General features: G+C 40.0%; 1 protein-coding gene across 4 annotated transcripts in view; it reads right to left on the reverse strand.

The window, feature by feature from the left end:
* Positions 1 to 22,739, reverse strand: part of LOC139628189 (cell migration-inducing and hyaluronan-binding protein-like) — a 187,424-nt gene that overhangs the window by 8,844 nt on the left and 155,841 nt on the right. For all 4 annotated transcript variants that reach the window (XR_011692707.1, XM_071489626.1, XM_071489627.1 and 1 more), the window contains 14 exons: positions 22,341 to 22,410; positions 20,877 to 21,005; positions 17,308 to 17,393; positions 15,690 to 15,821; positions 13,889 to 13,924; positions 12,081 to 12,236; positions 9,157 to 9,337; positions 8,269 to 8,484; positions 7,418 to 7,629; positions 3,560 to 3,745; positions 2,517 to 2,721; positions 2,101 to 2,187; positions 1,467 to 1,624; positions 1,219 to 1,319 (listed from right to left, as the gene is read on the reverse strand). Coding sequence is in view for 3 of the 4 variants with exons in the window: in XM_071489626.1 (XP_071345727.1) it covers positions 1,219 to 1,319; positions 1,467 to 1,624; positions 2,101 to 2,187; positions 2,517 to 2,721; positions 3,560 to 3,745; positions 7,418 to 7,629; positions 8,269 to 8,484; positions 9,157 to 9,337; positions 12,081 to 12,236; positions 13,889 to 13,924; positions 15,690 to 15,821; positions 17,308 to 17,393; positions 20,877 to 21,005; positions 22,341 to 22,410 (1,955 nt within the window). In the remaining variant the exon portion in view is untranslated. The remainder of the gene's footprint in view (positions 1 to 1,218; positions 1,320 to 1,466; positions 1,625 to 2,100; positions 2,188 to 2,516; positions 2,722 to 3,559; positions 3,746 to 7,417; positions 7,630 to 8,268; positions 8,485 to 9,156; positions 9,338 to 12,080; positions 12,237 to 13,888; positions 13,925 to 15,689; positions 15,822 to 17,307; positions 17,394 to 20,876; positions 21,006 to 22,340; positions 22,411 to 22,739) is intronic.

Raw genomic sequence — 22,739 nt, forward strand, 5'->3', positions numbered from 1 at the left:
ATAAATCTTTCTTATCCTCTGATTACTTACATAGGGTTGTTGACTTTTAACCAGGCCCATATGTATATCAGGGATTTACTAACTCCACTTTAGATCAAATGATAGTGACCTCCTGGTTGTTCCCAGAGCTGTTGTGTTTTTTGCAATCTGGCCCTGCAAATTCTTGAATGACCTTGCATGCAAATAATTCTTTATTCTTGTTTTTATTATTATTATTATTATTATTATTATTATGTCGTCTATTTTTTTGCTAATATAGCTTTCAGTCAGAATAAAAACACTTAAGCATCTTTCTTAGAACAAAAATTTAATTTTGGCAAATGTAAAGATGATTATAATGGAGACTGATGGGTCAAAAACTGGAAAAATGCAATGCTGAGGTCAATGACCTCTCAAGGTCACCAGGGGTCAGATATAAATTGCCTCCACGTCCAAAATACAACCTTGGGGTATGTAGATTATATGCTGAAACTTTCATGCTTTAGTCATACAATGCACTACAGGTACTATCACCAGTTCTACTGGTGCCCTGACTGGAGAAGTTTGGAGTCAGCGCCTTGCTCAAGGGAGGGGACAGCCTTATTCATTCACTCTTTGCACATGAATGTTTATAGCAGGTGCAGAGATCTGAACTTGAAAATTGTCATAATCATCACAAATGGAAAGTACATTTATTCACCCAAAGAACTTCCACAGATTCATATTCATCTACCTCCAAATATGGATCATATTTCCTTGACCAGCAGTCTGTTGGTGCAACCACATTGTTGTGTGTTATCCATTCTAATACTCAATTCTATTAATGATCATATAATTAAAGCAAGGACAGATTTTGCCATGTTAGCTGTTTTTACAGTTGTTGACATTATGCATTTTTTCATATCTCAAAAAAAAGATTTAACATTTTTCATTAATTTTTGAATTGATTTACAAGACAGAACTATTCGGTTCTGCAGTTGCATGAATTGTATGTTTATACATAATGTAGCCTACATGAAACAGCATTACTGGACACTAATATTTTCAACAGACTCAATGTCTTTAAAATGTTCTTTATAAATCTATCATGAAATAAAAAATGAAATGATAAAACATTCTCACAGTCACCTGTGAAAAATTAAACAACAGGGCCCTCTACTGCATTTTTGTTGACAACGATAGCCTTTTTCTCTGACATATTTGAGGTACAGTACACTCCACATAGATATAGTTAGTTACCTTTCAATTTGATGCTTTTGTCAGCTCCAAGTCTGTCCAGGACTTTGGTCCAGGATCCTCTGGTAATCAGATGGCCCTTAGATGTCATGAGGACAATGGAACTGGAGAAAGAGTGAAAGACAGCTCATCATTTAGATGATCACTGGTGCATGTGTTGCCTCTTTTCAGGCCTGAATTAGGAGAGGTAGGAAAAACGGCTGAAGGAGTTTTAGTGTAGTTGATTGAACAGCAGAGGAGCAGCTTCATACCCGTCTTTCAGTGCACTGATGTAGTTGTCTATCTGTGCAGGGATGCCCTGCAAAATGGAATTCTTGAAGCTTTTGCTCTCCACCACCTTCCCATCATGCCCATCAATAACTGTCAGCTGCACCCCATCGTCTGCTTGGTACAACTTCCTCCCGTTCACCTGTCACATGAGTCAGCCAATCACAGCACAGTTCAATCAGTTCAGTGACATAGCTGACTCAGCAGTACTGACATCAAACAACACAAATCATATTATATCGAAAAATAATAACTATAATAATAAGAACTTTTTATAGTTAAGTTTAAAAAGTAACTGAGAAACCAAGTGGTTTGTTAAAATGCAAGAGAGTTTAAATTGCTATTGCCACAGAATACAAAATAACAACAACAACAACAAAGTGAGAATGGGAGTAAATATGAAGTGTCATCTCTCACTTTCAACCATCTGACTAACTGTATTCTGGTTCCTTTACTAAGTGTATAATATGCTGCATTAATCCATGCATGAAGCAATAAAATAAAATAAAATAAAAAAAATCTGTTCATAAAACCATATCTAGTGGTCTAAGTCTCAGCTGTTGAAGTGACAGTAACTCTACATCTACTGTTACACTGTCTGCATGAGAGAAAGGATACCTCAGTGAAGGCAAAGTCCTCCTTGATGTGGAAGAAGCGAGTGTTGTAGGACTCCAGTTTGACCTCCAGGAAGTGTTCTGGTGAGTGCTGAGAAGAGGTAAGCAAATCTATTAAATTTATTTATTTTTATCTTTATTTTCAGATGCAGTATGTGTCACATGGCAGCTGTGCAGTATGCACACATGAGCAGGCAGCCATACTAATGTGTGACATTTTTCACCTTGAGAAATACTGTGATTAAACCAATTATTCAAATTTTTATATTTATACTTTTGTTTACTGGTTTATTTAACTTATTTAAGATTTTTAGTCTCTGTGCTATTTATTTATTTTTTAGATTGGTACATTGTTTTTTGTTTTTGCTTGCAGGCAATGACCTCTACTTCTCTGACCCTCCAAACATGCACACCACTCACCAGCCTGGCATTAGGTATCTTTCTGGGCATGGGTACATCCACGACGGGCAGCTCTGCATGTCTGGGGTAGGCCCGGGCCATGCAGTTGCTGGGTGGACTACCTTTGGGGATGACAGCTGTGATCTTCACCCTCTCACAACCCTTCACAGAGCAGAAGGCAAACTGCTCCCTGTTGTTATGGGCCTTTACCTTCAGGAAGAGCAGACTGCAATTCCACAGAAAGAAAGACATTGTGAAATGCACATTTCAATCACAGCTTACTGACCCACTTCCTGCTTCCTCCCTACTTCAACCTATTGTACTTACTGTAGTTGTGTTTGGTCTGTTTTCCTGTGCAGTGAGGGATACCAGCTTTAAAGTACATGTGTTATATAATATTCACACCACATTTCACCACCAAATGAAGTCGTTTAGATTGTCAGGATAAACTGTCTGACCATCTGACATGTCTCTTGACCTGTTGTAGTCAGTAGTCAATAATTTACTATGATCAGTAGTTTTTATGTTCTCTTCATGCAATTGTTCCTTAAGAATGAAGGTTTTCCAGGGTGAATTACTCCCTACTTTTGTTTTGGTTCAGGGCAACGCTTGTGCTTTTGATGTGTTGATAAAAAGACGCACACATTTGTGCAGAAAAACATAGAAATTGTTCATCACTATTTTCCTGCAACTTCTACAACATGTACTGTATGCATGATTTTTAATGTCAAGACGTGGAACTGGTGTTAGGACAACTAATGTAGGAATTGTTATATATTCCTAGATTTATTCTTTAATGACAAACAAATTAGATGATGTAAGAAAGTGTATATGACATTTCATTGATTTGCTCATTAAGCATTAACCATGCTTAACCTGGGCCACACTGGATTAGTAGTATAGATTATACATGCATACAATATACATATACATACATACAATTTATTTATTTTTTGGTATCAGATTAGTAGTCAGTACCAGCTGGTAAACAAGTTCAGGTCTTGGCATTGGTATCAGGAAGAAAAAAGTGGCACTGGAACATCTCTACTGATGGTGTCACTGACCCTGTGTCATCCTCCCAGTAGTAGTATCCTCTGGTCAGGTGGGAGTGGTTGATCTTCTCCCTCTGCGTCGTCTTCATGAAGATGCCGGTCTTGCGGGTCTGTTTGGTCAGCCGGTTGTGGATATCAGAGATAATGGTGAAGGTGCTGTTTTGTGGGTAGCAGAGGCCCACGTTGATCCAGTCATTTCTGACACACAACAATCAGAACAACAAAAATAAAATACTGATGTCATTTCACAGCAAAACCCGTTCTCACATGATTATTTCTGCCTTTAATCAGTTGAATACTATGAATAGAACTGGACAAATTACTTGATTAACCGATCGAGAAGAAACTGTCATCAATTTTAATGAACTAATTATTGAAGTCATTTATAAAAGAGCAATGGAAAAACACACTCAGGTTTTAGCTTCACCTGTGTGACTGTTAACTGGACAAAACAAGAGTGGGATGATCTGATCCAGTGCAAACAAAGTTTAATTGCTGCCATGATTCTTTTTCTTTAAACTTAACCATGAATTTAATTTGATTTCATTTAGTTTTAATTTGTCTACTGTGAATAACAGACAAGAAAACAAGTGAGTCATAGCTTGTGCTTTATCTTCATATCTTAAATTATCAGTCTGTTGTGCAGCAAAGATGTCTGTTATATGCATTTTTATATTGAACACTTTTCCAAAAAAAAATGTTTCTTCAAACTTTACAGTTTAGTTATTGCTATATTGACGACCTAGTTGAATTTGTGCACTGTTTATTAATCCAGTCCATGGATTTCCCTCTTTTGTCCCATAGAAAAATGCTGCTGGTTGCAGCACTGATTGAAAAATTAGGCTTCCAGATAAGTTGAATCAGGAAAAAACAAAAGATTCAAAATGAATCAGAGTCAGAGCTACTCTACAAACCCCACCACCACCAACAGGAGACATATTTAAAAGATTATGATCTATTTAGTTCAACAATCTGAATCCAAACTGCTAAATCAGCAGGAGGTAACTTCAGTTTAAAATATCACACTGAGCAAAGATCAGCTGACTAATTACACTATGATCAGTCGGTAAACTGGAAGAAAAACAGATGGCAGCTAACAAGAACAAGTCATATTTGAGCTCCTTCTGTAGAGAATCAGTCTCACTTGCTGTTTTCTTCCATGAACTGTAGATGGGGCAGTTGGTGTTTGCACCATTAATACAAATATACTCTCTTGGCTCAACACTGTACACGTCAGAGTGGACTTGGCCGTGGGGAATAGCCGACATGCTTGAAATGACAACCAGCCTTCATGCACTTTAAATGGCTGAAGGCCGATCTGTAAACACTATTTGAGCAGAGGCCCACAGAGCGAGGCTCTCCCTATTTCTGTGGTGAATCCTCATGAATAACAGGAGTGAGAGGAATGAGTAGGCAGCCTCCATGACATTACGTCACTCATCTGAGTGGACTCAGGAGCTGCCCTGCCATCTACTCACATCCTTAAAGGAGGCTGCAAAACAAAATCAATCCTGTTAACTCCCCATGCCATCATCCATGAACATTGTCCTGCTTTCTAGATTCTTTTTCTATAACTGGATAACAAGGATTAAGTCATCAGTGTATTTCAGACAAAGTTCTTGTCAGAGTCTCCACCATCTCCCACAACTGTCCATTGTCGGACTTCTGGAACCAACAGTTGTGCAGTGACTGTCCAGGTGGAGGTGTGAAAGGAAACAACAAGCTTCTCTCGCAAGTTCTGTTTCATTTTTGATAAAAACTACTTCCAGCACATTTTGTTCGTAAGACAGATGTGAGGAGGAGAAACTGCCAATATCTGATTATCCATTGTATGATTGATCATGTTTCATCCTTCTTGATTACAGCAAGCTTTTTCACACTGTCCTTATGTTTGGCCATTCAGAGCTGTTGTCAATACTTTACACTCAGATGATTGAAGCATCCTGAAGCCTCATGTTTGAAAATAATCAACCCTAACCACCACCTGTTACATTGATGGAGTCACAATGGGCAGTAAAAGCATCAAGAAAGTTAAAGTCAATGCATCAGGATAATAGACACAAATTTTCCATGCATATTCCTCTGCCTACATCTTAGCTCAATCACAGACAGTTCAGTGTGCAATGCCACTAGTGGCAAATGTAGCCTAGAAGCAGAGATAAGGAGGGGGCTACAGATGTCTTCTTTTGAACTAAACACCCCAGACATATTTTTTATTAAATTTTGTAGTCTTCAGCCTGAACCAACACCACCATCATTTCATTTTGGGCAATTTACATCTATCAAATTTCACACAGCTCCCTCTGGCATCATAAAATGCTTGATGGAACTTTTTTCACACATGCAGTAGTTCTCTGCTCAAAGGTTTTCATGGGACAGCACAGCAATGCGTCAGCTTTGGACAATTTGAGAAGTACTTAGAAGAACTCAGTGGTGAATGATGTCATCATGACATCATCATGACCCCACACAAGCTAGTTGTGGGCAACATCACATCAATGAAGCAGCAAGGACCCTGGACAAGAGACTGAATGAACACTGGAAACTGACATCATCATCTGTCTGTGAACATCAGAGCAAAACCAGCATCCACTGGGAAGAGGTCAAAGGTCGTGAACCAGAAGTCAGTGGGTCACTGGAGAAAGACTGAGGAGGATGTTCACACCTGACACACCTGACAGCATCTTTGATCAGACACAGGGTGAGTATCTACCCACATAGTATACAACCAAATGTTATCATATGACCAAAGTATTAAAATTTGGTCTGTGGACTTGTTTGCTCCCGTGCTTCAGTAACAGTGTAATGGAGGAGCTGAAGGTAAAGTATAAGCTAATTGAACAGATAAAGCCCACAGGCTGCTTGATGTGGTCATAGAACCGGCTTGTAAATGCTGCACTGTGATTGGCTGATTCAGGACGGTGAATTTGTATCTGTTTACATGGTCCTTCTTTTACATCATGTCTCCACAGGAGATGTAGCATGAGCTGAGCAGGTGTTAGCAGAGGAGCAGCAGCTTCAGTGGTTCCTGTGTGTTGACATTAGACATTAAACACAGAGTTTTGGCAGTGCTGAGAGCCCAACACACAGTCACTGTAGCCACACATGTAAACCACAAGAAAACAGACCTGAAGCTTGAAGACGAAGCTTTGAGACACATTTCTAAGTGTGTAGAGTGAGTGAGACGTTAGCTGTTTCATGGCCTGTGCAGACTGCTGGACTGATCAAGTAGACACATTCTGATGGCTAACTGAGGTATGTGGCTGGACATACTGTAAGATCCCTGCTGAGTTACATTTTGATGCATTTACAATGAGGTTGTAAATGGCCATAATACAATTCACAGCCCATACTCCACTACCAAATATTCCTGTATTTATCCCGAACAAACAGAAAATAAAAGTCAAGTACCTGTAATGCAGAATATGTACACATTCCTGAAAGATATTTCCATATAGACTTTGTGTGCACAAGACCTCACATACACATATTATTATCTTTTGCAGTATTAATAATTTTAATAATTTGTGCAGCCAAGATATTGATCCTATGCCCACAAGTTATTATCTTGTGCAGTATGTGTTCACAAGAAATTATCTTGACCCAAAAGTGCTCAGTAGATCACTACAATTATGCACAAAATATTATCATGTATGCACAGGAAAAATATTTCCCCTCTCCGCCCGAGTATTACATGGCTTGCACGTACTTCTAAATTATTTGAGAGACAGTGGCAATATGATATTTAATATTTTAATTTGGCTCTGTCCAACATCAAGTGTAGTTTACATGCAGTATGTGATCTCTGCTCTATATTTTGTCTGAAGTGTGTTCTGTGCTGTTACAGGTTTGGCTCATGTGTCCACTGACTTGTTGAAGTTGATGAGCCAGATGGTGACCTCAGCAGGCGCCACCTGGTCCCAGTGGACGGTGTAGCCTTTAGCCAGTGTAATCACTGGCTGGAACTGCTGGTAGTGTTTTCTCTTCCCCAAGGCACCCTCTAGTGTCAGGGGACGATCAGGGTACTCATTCCTCACTATGTCCATGTTCAGGTTGGCAGGGTTTCGTGTCTGGACATAGATCTGAGAAGAAAACAACAGAGTTCGATGGGTTGCTGTGGGCTAAGCACCTGATGTAACAGGTACCTGATATTTTATCCATTTCAGACTAGAAAAAAATAGAATTACTGCCTTGTGGTTTATGCCTCTGCAGCTCAAATCTTGTATAATTGCTGTCTTGAGTAAAAAGTGTTTTGTGAGGTCACACTGACCTTGACCTTTGACCACCAAAATCTAATCAGTTGGTTCTTCAGTCCAAGTGGACATTTGTGCTAAATTCCTTCAAGGCGTTATTGACATTCAATACAATGAATGATAGAAAGAACATATTTTTTATGTGATAACTATAACTGACAACTCTTGAAATCATTAATATGATCACACAAAATGTTCAGTTTAAAGACAAGTTTAACATCTACAGAATCAATCATCTATACAACAGTCCGAGCTAATTCAGATAGCACTTATAATTCAGACAGCTAAGATATGTATGAAGGATGTCTCATTTCTCACAAACACATATTATGAATTTATTTATGATTCTACTGGGATTTAAAAATACATGTGATCAACGGTGCCACACAGGGTGTAACAGAAAGTAGATTTGTGTTCGTGAAGGGTGATCTGTGAGCGTGTGAGTGAGTTTGATGCCTGCTCACCCACCTGCGCATAGTGGCCACTGCAAATAGCAGCCTTCCAGTCGGGAACGTCGATGCAGTCAGAGTGACGGAGCAGCCAGTTGTCCTCTTTCACCAGGAAGGCTCCAGGATACTCGCTGACCGAGCCATCGATGTCATGAAAGATGGTTGTCTTGTCCCCGTCCATCTGCATCTTATTGAACCAGGGGCCCGGTTCCCCAAAAAACACACGAGACGTGATCTACAGTAGAGGGCCCAAGTTAGAGACATATATTTGAAGCGCAGACGCAGATTTCCAAATGTTCTATACCTGAAATATTTAAAACATTGTCAAAGAATTAGATCAGATTAACTTGATCTGAGTTTTATTATATATATATATATATATATATATATATGTGTGTGTGTGTGATGTCCCACCAACATCTCTGGATTAATCAGTCCAGGGTCCAGATGTATAAAACTCTGTGTAGATTAATGACTTAATGACAAAAAAGAAATGCAACTTGACTGATTACAAACAGGAGCTGATCAGTGAACTAGTGCAATAACTTCAACTGTGAAGTCCTGTTTTACTCTGAACTTCATTTGTCGGGACTGGAGACATCTTCATTCAGCTCCAGACAGGTATCAAACTGTCATTAGTAAATAGTAAAACAGTAGTTTATAATATTAAACAATGCTAAAAGAAACATTAAGAACACAAACAATTCTTTATGAATTGTCAAAATCTTTCTGTTACTGACCATGTGTACACATGGTCAAAAGGATGCGTGAGGTGCACACAGTCTCACTGCACATTCTGTGTTTATAAAAATTCCAATTTGTGCGTGGGACATGGCTTACGCATGTTTTTGTACACATCATTAATGCATCTGGCCCCTGATGTTATGTGACTTTCACACTGACTCACAGGTACGTGGTCAAAGGTAATGTCAGTGACGTTATTGTTGGGGCAGCTCTGCCACGTGTTGTTGAGCCTGAAGCCAAAGGCACTGGTGTGACGTCCATCCAGAGCCGCGTATTTCCGAAATGTACAGTTCTGCACGTTGATGGGCCCGTCATAGATCTGCATGCCCCGGATGGGAAAATCACTGCAGGTGTGTACACACACACACACACACACACACACACACACACAGACACACAGTTTGTACAGCTATCTTTATCAGGACCCGTCATTGATATTAATGCATTCTCTAGCCCCTTACCCTAACCTTAACCATCCCAACTAAAAGCCTAATCTCAGCCCTAATTACAACCCATATAACTCTTGTCAACAAAAGTGGTACAATTTGGTAAACTGGAAAAATAAAAGCTTAGGTGGCTACTCTGTCTCTGACAAGGAGCCTAACTAATCTTAATCATTCATCTTTCTTTAACCAAGCCACAACTTGGTGAGCTGTTTTGGTTCAGTCCCACTGTTCTCAGCAGGAACAGCTGTTCAAAGGATCAAGCCACTGTACTCGACCAGCTCAGGACCACACACCAAACACACCAACTCACAGACCGAAGGATAAACAGAGTGAATCATTTAGCAGCTAAAGAGAAAGATATTCTTCTCAGGAATTGGAGACCGAAAGAGAAAGTGAACATTAGACTTACATTCATCGCAATCACATCATCATCACAGTCATCACAGTGGACACAATCATGTCTCCAGATAAAGCTAATGTTGCTCTGTGTCTGCTAGAGGTGGAAACAGGTAAATGTTTGCTAACATGAAGTTCATGATGTGATAGTTGTGCAAATGTTATGTGAGTTTTAGCTTCTTGAGGTTTAACTTGGAGAGGTTTAGCTTGGGTTTAGTCTCCACAAAAAAATATCAAAAATATCTGACTTAACCAGTTAGCTCGTTGCTAACTAAGGTGTACAGAGATGTTTCCATGAGGAGAGCACAGAGACTGAAACTAAATAGTTGCTGGCCCCAAAATAATGCTGAAAAAGACAACACCTCTCACATTATATGCAGTCATTTGTTCCAATGGTAAGCTAAAATTATTGATTATTATTATTTAATTATTATTTAACTACACTGTAGCTATAGGTCAGATACTATACCATGTTCAAGCAAATTCCAGATGGAAGAGACAGTGTGAGTTTTGGACATAATGTATAACAATGTGAACAATCTGTCTGTTCAAGGTCAGACAGACACCGGTACGTGGGGGTACAGTGGAAAAACAGAAGGACTAATGACCACGATTCACACTCTGGTGTGTGTGTGGGTGTGTGTGACTCCCTGCCATGGATGCTGATGAAAATATTTTCTATCCAGTGTCCTTCATAAAATGTTCAGCGCTGCACAGCGTGAGAGCACGATCGCATGCCTGAGTTTATCTAGTTGCATCAAAGAATGTCAGGCTGAATCCGGAGCATCCAGACTGAAGCCCTTTATGTGGACCTCTCTTTTCCCCACACAATAAAGGAATCTCTGATAATACTACTGTGAGACATTCCTTCTTCACTCTGCCAGGTGGTTTCTAGCATACCAAGACTGTCTCTCACACATACTAGAACTCGAACTAGAACTCCACCCAAAATCTATCTTTGGAGTATGAATCAATGGACATGATGAGTGGCTGTCAAATGTTCTCACTTTGCTCCCTCATGAAGAAAAGCAGCTGTGCTCAGTTGAATTAATGCCAGTTAAAAAAAAAAAAAAAAAAAGATTACAATAGCAGTAACTTTTCATGGTAGAGAATCTATGATCAGTAAACACATAATTTACATATTGTATGAAAGGTGAGACAGAGGCAGTGTATTTAGCTATACTTTGACAGAACTTGTCACCATTGAGTCCACTCTATAACCGGCAATGATTCAAGCTGATCATGTCCACTGTTGTGAATCAGCAAAATACCAACTTTTGGGATGGACTGCACTCATGTAGCTCTTTTCTAGTCTTCTTGACAGTGGGAGCTACATTCACCTATTCACACACACATTCATACAGCGCTTCACATATAGAGCTATCATTCACAGCCATCAGAGGCAGAAGCCACTGATTTGTGGACAGCCCCCTCTACCTCCACCTGAGCCACAGCTGCCCCACAAGTGTTGTAGTAGTTTTAGTGATGTTGTCTGTTGCTTATAGGTCCCACATTTTACACTTTTACTGTGTTTTATTTGAAGGGTTGATATCCATAAGAAGATATATTTTATGTAGTTTTACATTTCCTCTCTCAGGCTACTCTCTGGAGCTCTACCTTCATAAAATATGAGACCTTAAAAACCGTGTTACATCAAGGTTCCATATGACAGTATTTCACTGACTATATTGAAATGATAGTGTTCACATGTGCACTGGTACCTTGGTTTTTAGACTTATTCTAGTTTTATTTTTTTATCATAGTTGGGATGTGATGTTTACAGAGAACATGTAGAATCATTATTTAGCTCCCTCTGTCATGATCCTGATCATTTGACTGGCTGAGTTACCATAACAATTTGCTGGTGAACCCTCTTTGGTTTCTGGCTGCCTGGACTGCTCTATTTACCACTTTGTACTACCACCAGATTTTGTCCATTGGGTCACCACTATACCATGACCAGGATGGTAGTGTTCATGTAAATACAGTCATGTATATTTGTATATTTAGGACCTTAAATGCAATGATTATATGTATCCTAGATCTCTTTCACTTTTCATCAGCATTAATGGATTTTTTGCTGCTTGAGTGACCAGCTAAAAATACAACTTCTGACAAATCATCACCTTTATAAAGTCTCTACACCAACATTATTTGGATGTAGATTTTAGCCCCCAGATTGGGCTGTAAACACGGTTGATAAAACCAAAATAGAGAGCTAAAAGAGGCAATAATTGTCACTTACATGCCACGTGGCAGAGTCCTGCCAGTGAGGTCAGAGCCCCCGGGTCCCCACATCCGGGTGTCAGGGAGGGGCATCCCACGATTGTCACTTTCACCCACAAACAGCGAATTCTTCACCTGCTGGCGAGAGCCGTCATCATCTGGAAAGGTCCCTCCACTGCACACACAGACTGGGAGAGTTAGAGTCTGAAGTACCAGCATTAGTGGCACCAAGGAGATGTAGTAGCACTTTCTGTGCCAAACATAATCTCCAACAGTTCATGTCTGTGATGTAAATAAAACAGCTAGTTTCTCTGTTTTCACAGCAACAAAATAATCAGACTCAGACTGACAGGTGACAACTAGGAACAAAAAAGGGTTGGTGCACAGATGCTGGAGTGCCATCAAGCCAGAAAAGCCACTATAGCTATTAGTTATTACTGAGTTTATGGAGCCCAATAACAAAAATAAACATAGACACACATGAGGAAGAGGAAGTAATCAGTCAGTGGCCAGTTTGGTGCAAATGAATAACTGATTTAATGTCTTTATTTCCTTTATTGCAGTTTAGCTGAAACTAAACTTTTAAACTATTAAATAGTTTTAGCCTTAGATGGAAGCCCTGTATATACCGTATTTTCCGGACTATAAGGCGCACTTAAAGACCTTTAATTTTCTCAAAAAACGACAGTGCGCCTTATAATCCGGAGCGCCTTATATATGGATAAATTCTGGTTGTGCTTACTGACCTCGAAGCGATTTTGTGTGGTACACGGCGCTCACGGCGCTCTGTCAAAATGTTTTAGTACGACTTTGGTAAACTACAAAGCCGCACCGCTTGCAGCATTACGGCTATCGTAGTCAGGAGCGTCGCGGAGTAATACATACTGTGCTTCACCATAATATTACAGTGTGTGTGTATAAGGACCTATAAGGAGTTATTGTGAATACGCTAACGTTTGATTTAGCGGTAGCAGACTGTGCTTTTTTTTACGTGTTACAACTGAACAAGGTTGGGAGTTATTGTGAACGCGTTTAATAAAGTTTGACTTATCTGACTGTTTTGTTTCGCTTAATGCGCCTTATAGTCCAGTGCGCTTTATATATGAAAAAAGTTCGAAAATAGACCATTCATTGACAGTGCGCCTTATAATCCAGTGCGCCCTATAGTGCGGAAAATACGGTACATTAAATTTGTTGCATTGTCTTTCTCTGTATAACAATGTTCATTTGTATTGTGTTAAATAAAAAACAGTTTTAATCTCCTGAAGTAACAGGTCAGTGCCAACAGTACAGCAGCATCTGGAGCATGCACGGTGTCTGTTACTCACATACTTTGTGTACTTTCTAACATTCATCATCTGCTGATATTCATATCATGCTCAGTGATGCAGAGATACACATAGAACCTTGAAAAATGTTGAGCCAGTCTTCCCACTGTCATTATTGAAGTGACATGGTTCACAAAGTTGCAGAAGTCCTGACAGCTGGTTTTAAGGCTCAGTGTCTGAATACAGGCTGTGTGCATTTCTCTGTGGACTGAGGCTTTGATACTTTCACAGTATTAATATAGAACCTAGACCTGCTTTATAATCAGAAACACACGGACATCTACCTTTATACAATATGGGGCTTTTAAATATGGTTTTTGAGAGTCTCCCAACTTTATGGATGTAATACTTAACAGTTGGAAAACCCTGTGAGCACGTCTGTGAATGCCTATCACATCTACTCTACATATGTACCTATAGAATCTGTGAGATGTCCTTCCATTAATAATACACTCTAATTTACATTAAGCTGTCTACATTTTAAAGTGCCAGAGCTTACCTTGCCAGAGTGAGGCCAATGCCATTATCAGCAAATCTGAAGAAGAAAAGAGAATATTTTTTCTGACAGTAACAGTCTGAGGCTTCAGAGAACATACACACACCTACATAAACAAGTCTGAAGGACATAAAGTTATTATGAGATAAACATAAAAGGAATTAGGGTGATTAGAGTGATTCATTTTTCGCTTTCATCTCTGTCATCAAATGTGAAGAAAAAAACAACCCGTGCTTTCTGAGACTCTTGATGATTTTCAATTACATTCAGCTGAAAGCTGACAAACTTCACTCAGACAAACACTAACACTCACCAAGCACTTTATTAGGAACACTGTGCTAATACTGGGTAGGAACTGTCTTTGCTCTCAGGCAGACTCAGGTTTTCATGTCACTGCTTCCACAACATGTTGGAAACTTTCCTCTGAGACTCTGCTCCACGTTGACCTGACTGCATCACATCATTTCTGCAGATTCATCAGCTGCACATTCAAGATGCTAATCTCCTGTTCTACCACATCCCAAAGGTGTTGAGCTGGATTCAGGTCTGGAGACTGTGGAGGTCACTGAAGGTCACTGAACTCACTGTCATGTTCATGAAACCAGTTTGAGACGACTTTAGCTTTGTGACATGGAGCATTATCCTGCTGGAAGTATCCATTAGAAGATGGTAAACTGTGGCCATGAAGGGATGAACATGGTCAGCAACAATACTCAGACTGTGATATTCAAACCATGACTGTGTTACGTTTGCTGGACCCAAATGCAGACAAACCCAAAATTGGGTAAGTGAAAAAAATAATTTAAAGATGAAAACCGACATACAAAACTGGTGACGCACAACTAAGAAATAATCCAAAATCCACACAGAAACACAGGAACAAAAACCAGAAGCAACAGGAGACATGGGGGGAACTCAACAGAACAACACAGACAAGCTGACAAGGACTGAGGAAAGACTTAAGAATCAAACACACAGAGGAGGTGGGGATGATCTGACACAGGTGAAACACATTGGGGGAAGACAGACAATCACAACAGAGGGAAACTGGACAAAGACAGGGAGTAGGGAAGGTAAATGAACAAAAGTCCAAACACAAAAGAGAGTCAAAACAGATAGTTCTCACAGGGGCAGACCATAACAGATCCATTGGTTTTAAGGGGCATAGAATGTGCCAAGATCCACAGCATTGCACCACCAACAGTCCGTTGATTGGATCTGTAAGGTTGATGTGAAATTCTGACCCTACCATCTGCTCCCTCAGCAGGAATCCAGATTCATCAGACCAGGCTACGTTCTTACAGTTAGTCAAACTGTCCAGTCCTCAGATATCTGTTCTTGGTTACAGGAGAGGAACCTGACAAGGTCTCTGCTGAAGGTACCTCAAGGTTCAAAGTGTGGTTCATCCTGAGATGCTTTTCTGCTTACCACAATTACTTTAGGCTCTTTTAGCTCAGACCAGTCTGACCCTTCACCTCTGCCCTCTCACATTAACAAGGCGTTTCCTCTGCAAAGCTACTGCTCACTGCACGGTTTATGTTGTTGACTTCATTCTGAATAAAAACTCTAGACTGTTGTGAGTGACAATCTCAGGAGATCAGCAGTTACAGAAACACTCAAACCGTCTGACACCAACAATCAAAGTCACTGAGATTAAATTTTTTTTCCTCATTCTGATGTTGGATGTGAACAATACCTGAACCTCCTGAGAGAATAAGCAGTTATTCCTAAATAAGTGCTTGGTGAGTGTATATTTACTCACTTATTTACTTGGTCTAAGTATTTACTGTTTTGCAGTACTCACTGGCAGTCATCCAGCCACACATCCCCTCCTCTCAGCCAGGCTCCATGGTCCTGGTTCTTATAGGCTACAAAGTGGTTGATGAGAGCAGGGACTCTGGGTTTGAAGGGGTCAGCATCCTGGTGGGGGCCATACCTAAGCAATCCATATCACACCCAGCACCACGAACATACACAGAGTTGAGAAAGACAGTGTTTGCATTTGATGATATTTACCCATGTGTTTATGTATTCAAGGTTGCAGAATAACTAGTTACAGTCTTCTAACTTTAATTCTGTCACTTTTCTATGTAATTTGTCTGATCCTTCAGATTGCAGTCAAATGTATTTTAATAATTAATAATAGCACTGTCCCATTTGAAATGACACTTGATCTATTGTGATGCTACTCTATCAGAAATACAACAGAGAAGAGGCCATCAAACAAACTGGGCTGATTTATAGAGTCACATTGTTTTAATAAAGAAAACTTGGACAGCACAGTTATACTATGCATATGATGCAATGTGTGAAATTCAAGCATGCACCAACTCTTCTTTTCCGCATCATGTTCTGTATATTCACAAATTGTTTCTTATACATGGCTCAGCGCTGTAATAGTCAAGTCTGGTTCAGGTTTTGGGTCTGGCTTCAGTAGGCTTTCCCTCTGAGACTCGTCATGGTCTTGGTCACCGATCCCCCTGTGCAGTCCTTGGTCATGCCCATGAAAATGACAGAAACAATAGCTACAACAGCTGGGAGTCAAGCTAGCTTGCTGGGACAACATCCTGATGCCATCACAAGTGGGCAGTAAATTACATGATGGATGCAAACAGGCATCAGACCCTTTATGGGACAGAAAGGTGTTCTGAGATCAGATGTAAGGAGAGATATCACTTCCACTTCATTATCGTTGGCTGGGTGGGGTTTGTCTTTTTGGGATCTGTGCAGGAACCTCACCTCACTGATATCAATGATGCTGATATCAGTGATATCACTGATATCAGCCACTGTGGAGCCTTCCTGTCCTGCCATCCCCTGCCAGTTTGTGATGTTTCCAGTTAGGATGCTTTCTATTGCTCCTTTGGTAATGTCAACGAGAACTTGGCACTTAGCCTTGTTCAGTTTCCTTAAGTACAAGTGGAGATGTGTGATAACCATGACAGGTTCTCTGTGATGTGTATTCCCATGGACCTGAAACTGTTCACCTGCTCCACCTCAGCTCTCAACAATCAGCTTCTTGGTTTTGTTAGAGTTAAACTACAGCATGCAAACACGCTGAATGGCTTTAGAAAAAATGCTGCTGCCCTCATAAATGAGGTTTAATATGATAAAAGCCTTGATGTTGTAGCTTTAATAGATAAACTATCCAGTATTTTTTTTGTTCAAATGCTTTCAACAGAACAAAATAACAGAATCCGTTTGAGAAAACTTTGTGAGAAAGACAAGATGCTGAAGAGGGAGTGGTGTGTGGAGTGTAGGGTGAAGTGCTGAGGTCTGGATGGCATTGGTTACTGTTACAAAGGCTGGTTTCTACTTTTGTACTTTTACGTTGATTTCAATGCAAGAAATCTCACTTGTAGAAGATTTAAAGTGACACTCGCTGCTGTAATATTATAGCAAACACCACTGAGGATTCTGACCTGGCTCCAATCAGAGACAAGAAGGGTCTCTTGTCCTTGTCGTTAGCCTTGGTGGTCTTTACTCCATTATCAAGGATCATCCCAGCCTGGAACAGAAAGAAGAAATATGTTAAACACATAAAATAAAGAATAATAAGAATTAAGGTAAATAATTGATTTAAAAAAAGGGACTAATGGTTAATATTGTTCATAATAAAGAATAAATGTTAGAAACAATTGTCCTCACTCAGGGTTTCATTAGCAAGGTCTTGCAGGATACTTTTGCCCTGTAAGAAACAACCCTATAGGTCATGTGCATGTGCGCAAGCAGCAATAATACCCCAGACAATAAATAAAGATGGTTGTAGCCTACATGATGTCAGCCACAGGTCTCTGAATACTAGTTTTGAAGCTCAGAATGGGCACTTCAGAGCATGCTGGTTTGTGGCAAGCATATGCTTACCCACCTGTCAGTCAAAGCAGCATGCCCTCAATTATGCATAACTTTAATCCGTAATAAAATTTAAACGGGTCACTTATATAAGCACAGTTGTCATAAAGGAGGAAATTAGCTCTAGAGACCAAGACAGTTTTGGACCAGACTTTAAACATTTTAACATGGGCGTCTATGGGGACTGACTCACTGCTGGAGCCAGACTCTAGTGGTCATTAGAGGAACTGCAGCTTTAGCTTCTGCTTTGGCTACATTTTTAAGCCCCAGGGTCTGCTGCTTCTGGTGACGTTGTATAAATACCAACAAAGTCGGCATTAGGAAGAGGTTGGGTTAGATGGATGGGTTGACATAACACAGGACTTCACACAGGAGACCACTGTTTGTTAGTGGTATTTCTTTTGTCCATAGCTGTAACCTTAATCACTTGTATATTACTGTAACCATGGTGACAAAGGTCTGTTACCATGCTACTGATACGGTCCTACATTGTATCTGAGGTAGGGTGACCAGGCGTCCGGCTTTAGGCCGGACAGTCCGGATTTTCAATGCCCTGTGACAGGGACGCCTGGTCACCCTAATCTGAGAGTAGGGATGGGTGTGGGAACTTTTAGACTTGAGTCAGATTATGTTTTCTCATACTTCCTGTTGTGTTTCAACAAAATCTTGTCTCTGTTTAAAATGAATATGAGTAGAATATGAAAACACTCTACATGTTTCCCACTGAGCCTGCACTGCTTTAGTTGAGGTGAAACCATTATTTCAGTGTTATTTTCTCCTTGCATGCATGAAGAGTGTGTGAGTGTTGTTGTGAAACACATCAGGCTGGGTAGCAGAGGACTCAAACTTTTCTTATGTGGTTCTTTCCAGACACATGTTGAACAGCCCGGCATCAGGTCTTAATTAGCAGCAGTGCACACAGATGAAATCAGATGCAGCTGGTCTCTTTTGTATCATCAGTCTTTATGAATATCCTGCAAAACTGTGTGACCTTGACAGTGTTTAATTAAGCTGCCATTTAATATTCACCTACTGACTTTTCACTCTGGTGCTAAAATTTAAATAGGTAGTTGTTTTCATCTCATAAATAAAAAGAATTTGTTTTATAATATTACACTGGGAGCTTAAACTTTAAATAACCAGGTCAGTGTGTGTCAGGAATTCTTGACCATAAGAGGCCAAATAAACTTAAACAGTGTTTGTATGTCTGCACTAACAAGATAATATTTCCACGCCTGGCTACATTGGTAACCTACAACCTACCACTATTTCCCATGCCATGAATTAGTATCATCAACTAACTATGTATGTATGTGTGTGTGTGTGTGTGTGTGTGTGTGTATATGCAGTAACAAGTTACATTAGAAAAAAGCCTGGTTCAGGACTGAAGCTGGTGTTATCAGTCCTGGGTCAGATCTTAGGGTCTTTGTTCTGCTGTTTAATGGATTTAGGGAAGTTTGTGATGTGTTGTGTGATGCTAAATGAATCTGTCCTGATCCTCAGATCCTTCTCCCATGTAAAACTAAAAACATATTGTCTGAAAAAAAAAATTAACAGGGGTGGCAACAGTAATGGGGCATAGCCCAGCAAAGTGTCAATTGCCAGCTTTCACATCCAGAAAAATATGAGTCCAATATTCTCTTTCCTTTGAGCTCTGGCTCGGTGTCCGCTAACTCCTGAGAAAAACATCTGTCTCTCCAGCTGCTACATGTGTGACTTGCTTGACCTGCTGCTCTTTTTACACCAGCTTTCATGGTGAGCAGGTGGTGTTCACTTTGCTTTTATGTTTTATATGTTGTACAGTTTTTATTTGGTGAAAGTTGGTGAGTTGCTGGGAGGTGACAACACAGCCAATGTGCTGGAGAACTAAAATAACAACTTAAGGCTCCAAAAGGGACACAGCTGTAAATGATTTTCAGTAGGTTTGGCAGCACTAGTAACCCTTCCACTTTACACGAGACCTTTTGAATATTAGAAACCTTGTTTCATAGAACTTTAAGGCAGAGTGACCACCTCGTTTAACAGGGATATCTAACTGTACCGAATCAGTTTTTGTCTCAGATATCACTTAGTGGAGCTTTAAATTCCATAACCAGTCTGGAAACATTTAATGCTACTTTCATCACAGTAAAACAAAAACAGTAATGATGAAAGCGACACTCAGCCAGTTTGTTGCTCTGAATGCCCAATCTGCAGCCCTGACATGACCTTTACTCTCACAAACATCCTGGGATGGCAGTCTGACATGAGTTATGCTCCCATTTGCTCCCCATGATCCAAATTCAAAGCGAAGAAGGGAAGCAAACACTGAGATGGGAGAGAAAAGAGATCACGTTTGGGGGTAGAGAAAAGAGGGCGATAACAATAACACTTCCTCTCTACCAATGCCTCATAAATCTCTTTCTGCTTGAGCTGTGCTGGGCTTAATGCCACGGGGGCCTGTGAAACCTCTCCTGTCCTCTCCATCTCATCCGTTTTCTTTGGCTTTCGTCTGTTTTTGTTGTCTGTCCTTGATTTTTTGTTATTTTCCCTATTCACTTATTGCTCCCCCTCTGTATTTCACATGACAGATCACGTGATTAAAAATAAGTAATCTTAAATTACAGCTCTCTTTAAACAAAAACAGGAAATAATGAGTTATAATAATAATAATAATAATAATAATAATAATAATAGTAATAATAATACATATTATTAAAATATTATTATCATCAATATGCTGTATTTGCTGATCACTTCAGGAACTCTGTGACTTGTATCATTGTCATTTGGTCTGTGAGAAGTTTAATGAAACACTGACTAAATACTGTTGTGAAACAGTAGAAGTCCTATTTCAATTTACTTCTCAACACCCAAAAGAAATCACAACATTATTTGACACATAAACGTGCAAATAAAATCAATATCAAAAAACAATATGTTGCATTCAAAGACCTCAAATCTTAATCTTTTAACAACAAACCTTGTCTTGCATAAATGTCATTTCTAAACGTATTTTTTGTTAACACTTCTTGAGTGCCACAGTGTTGCAGTATGTAGTTCAGTGTTTGTAATATGTAATTGTATTGTCAGTATTTTACACTGGCTCATCACTAGTCCCAGTGCTACACCCCGCAGCCACATCCATCCTCAGACTCACCCTGTTGTTGGAATGGGCTCTGTTGTTGGTGAACAGGCCCATAGGTTTGTGTTCAGTGTGTCCGGGGGAGTACAGGCCCTCTGAGGGGCCGGTGGGCACGTGGTGGAAGATGAACCAGAAACCTGTTTCCTGAGGGATCACATACACACAAATTAATGCAGTTGCATGCAAAAGTTTGGGCACCCCGGACAAATCCCATGTTTTATTGATTTTTGAAGAGAAAATACGAAAATACAACAAAAAGCAAAACAACAACAAAAAAGCAAAAACAAAAAGCTTTGCTCAATGTTCAAATGCTCAAATGTTAACATACTGTTACTTTTTAGTCCATGAACTGAAAAAAAACAACAGTAATTGTACCATGTGCAAAACCTTGAGCACCCATGAACTTGTAAGGCTCAAGCATTACCTCCTTATTTGACTCGACCAAACTTTGTCGTCAGATGACATTTCAGGGTTGATAAATTCCCTGACCCTTTTCTTCTCAACAACCATGGGCTCCTCTGAGCAATGGAGATAAAATCTGAAAACTAAGCTAACTGATGCCTACAAAGGAGGTTAGGCTATAAAAAACATTAGGAGAAAAGCATTTGCAGCATGTTGGAAATATTGTGCTTTGGGGCTGTGTGGCAGCCAGTGGCACAGGAAACACTGCACAGATAGAGTTTCACTAAATATGCAACAATGCAAAAGTCCTGCAGTCAGTCATGGAAGTCAAGGTAAAAAGAGTCTGTCTCCTACAACAGGACAATGTTCCAAAGCAAACCTCAACATCAACCATGAACTACTTCAACAAACACAAGCTGAAGCTTTGGAATGACACTCATACCCACCTGACTGGACATCATTGAACATCTGTGTGTAGATCTTAAACTGACTGAGAGCCCAAACCTTTGCACATGCCACAAGAACTGTTTCATTCATTAGATAAAGAGTAACAGTGCATTAACATTAGAAGAAAGGTTCATCTTTAATGACTTTTCGCTGCAGCTGTGTTGTATGTGTTTACTAGAATTTGCGTAGAACTGTACATACAGTAGATTGATGTAGAGTTTTTTTTGTTCACAGAATAAACATGTGCACACTTTCACATGCAAGACTACGGTCTTGGCTTTTGCCACTCTGCTTGTCAGCCTGTGTGTTGTAGTGTTGTTCTTCACAGGTATGCAAATGAGAAAAGTTATTACACTGGCGAAAATAAATGAGATTCTATTCTGCCTGACATATCCTTGTGAAATCCCAGAGGTATAATTGGCACTCTATCATAGTGAAAGTGCCCCAGTGCTTCTGTCTGTTGTCTGCTTGATTCTGAAGTTAATAGGAGTACACAGCCATTAATCTGACCTGGCAACGTGGTAATGAGACCTCCACCTGGGGAGACATGGGGGGTGTGGGGGTTGTGTGGTAGAGATGAAGAGGGAGGGGGGGTGGGGGGTGAATGAAAAGCTGGAGTGAGAAACTCACCTCTGAGCCTGCAGCAGCGCAGTTGATGAGGTTGTTATTGGGGTTGGCGATCCAGAAAGTCGAAGTTGCACTATAAAGAGGAAACGTGTTGGAAGGGACAACAAGGAAAAAGCTTGGTTATTGGCTTTCACACAAATAATTGGAGCCAGTGATGTAGTGGTAAATAAAGAAAGTGTGAACACTGACAGCAGAAGGAACTGAGGGAGAGTTGCTTTTGTGCTGTTGTCAGTGAAGCACACAAACTCATTCTGTAACATTTAAAACTAAAATGTTTCCATGGGCTCTTCCTCTTATCTTGGAACTCTTACTAGTGTATTTTAATATTAGTTTAACTTAGTCCTGAAGGCACCAACAGAGTAAATTCATGTTTTGTTTTGTTTTTTGGCAAAACCAGGACAA

This window comes from Trachinotus anak, unplaced genomic scaffold (assembly GCF_046630095.1).
Source record: "Trachinotus anak isolate AG129_WGS33_773 ecotype Australia unplaced genomic scaffold, CSIRO_AGI_Tana_v1 ptg000011l, whole genome shotgun sequence".
NCBI lineage: Eukaryota > Metazoa > Chordata > Actinopteri > Carangiformes > Carangidae > Trachinotus > Trachinotus anak.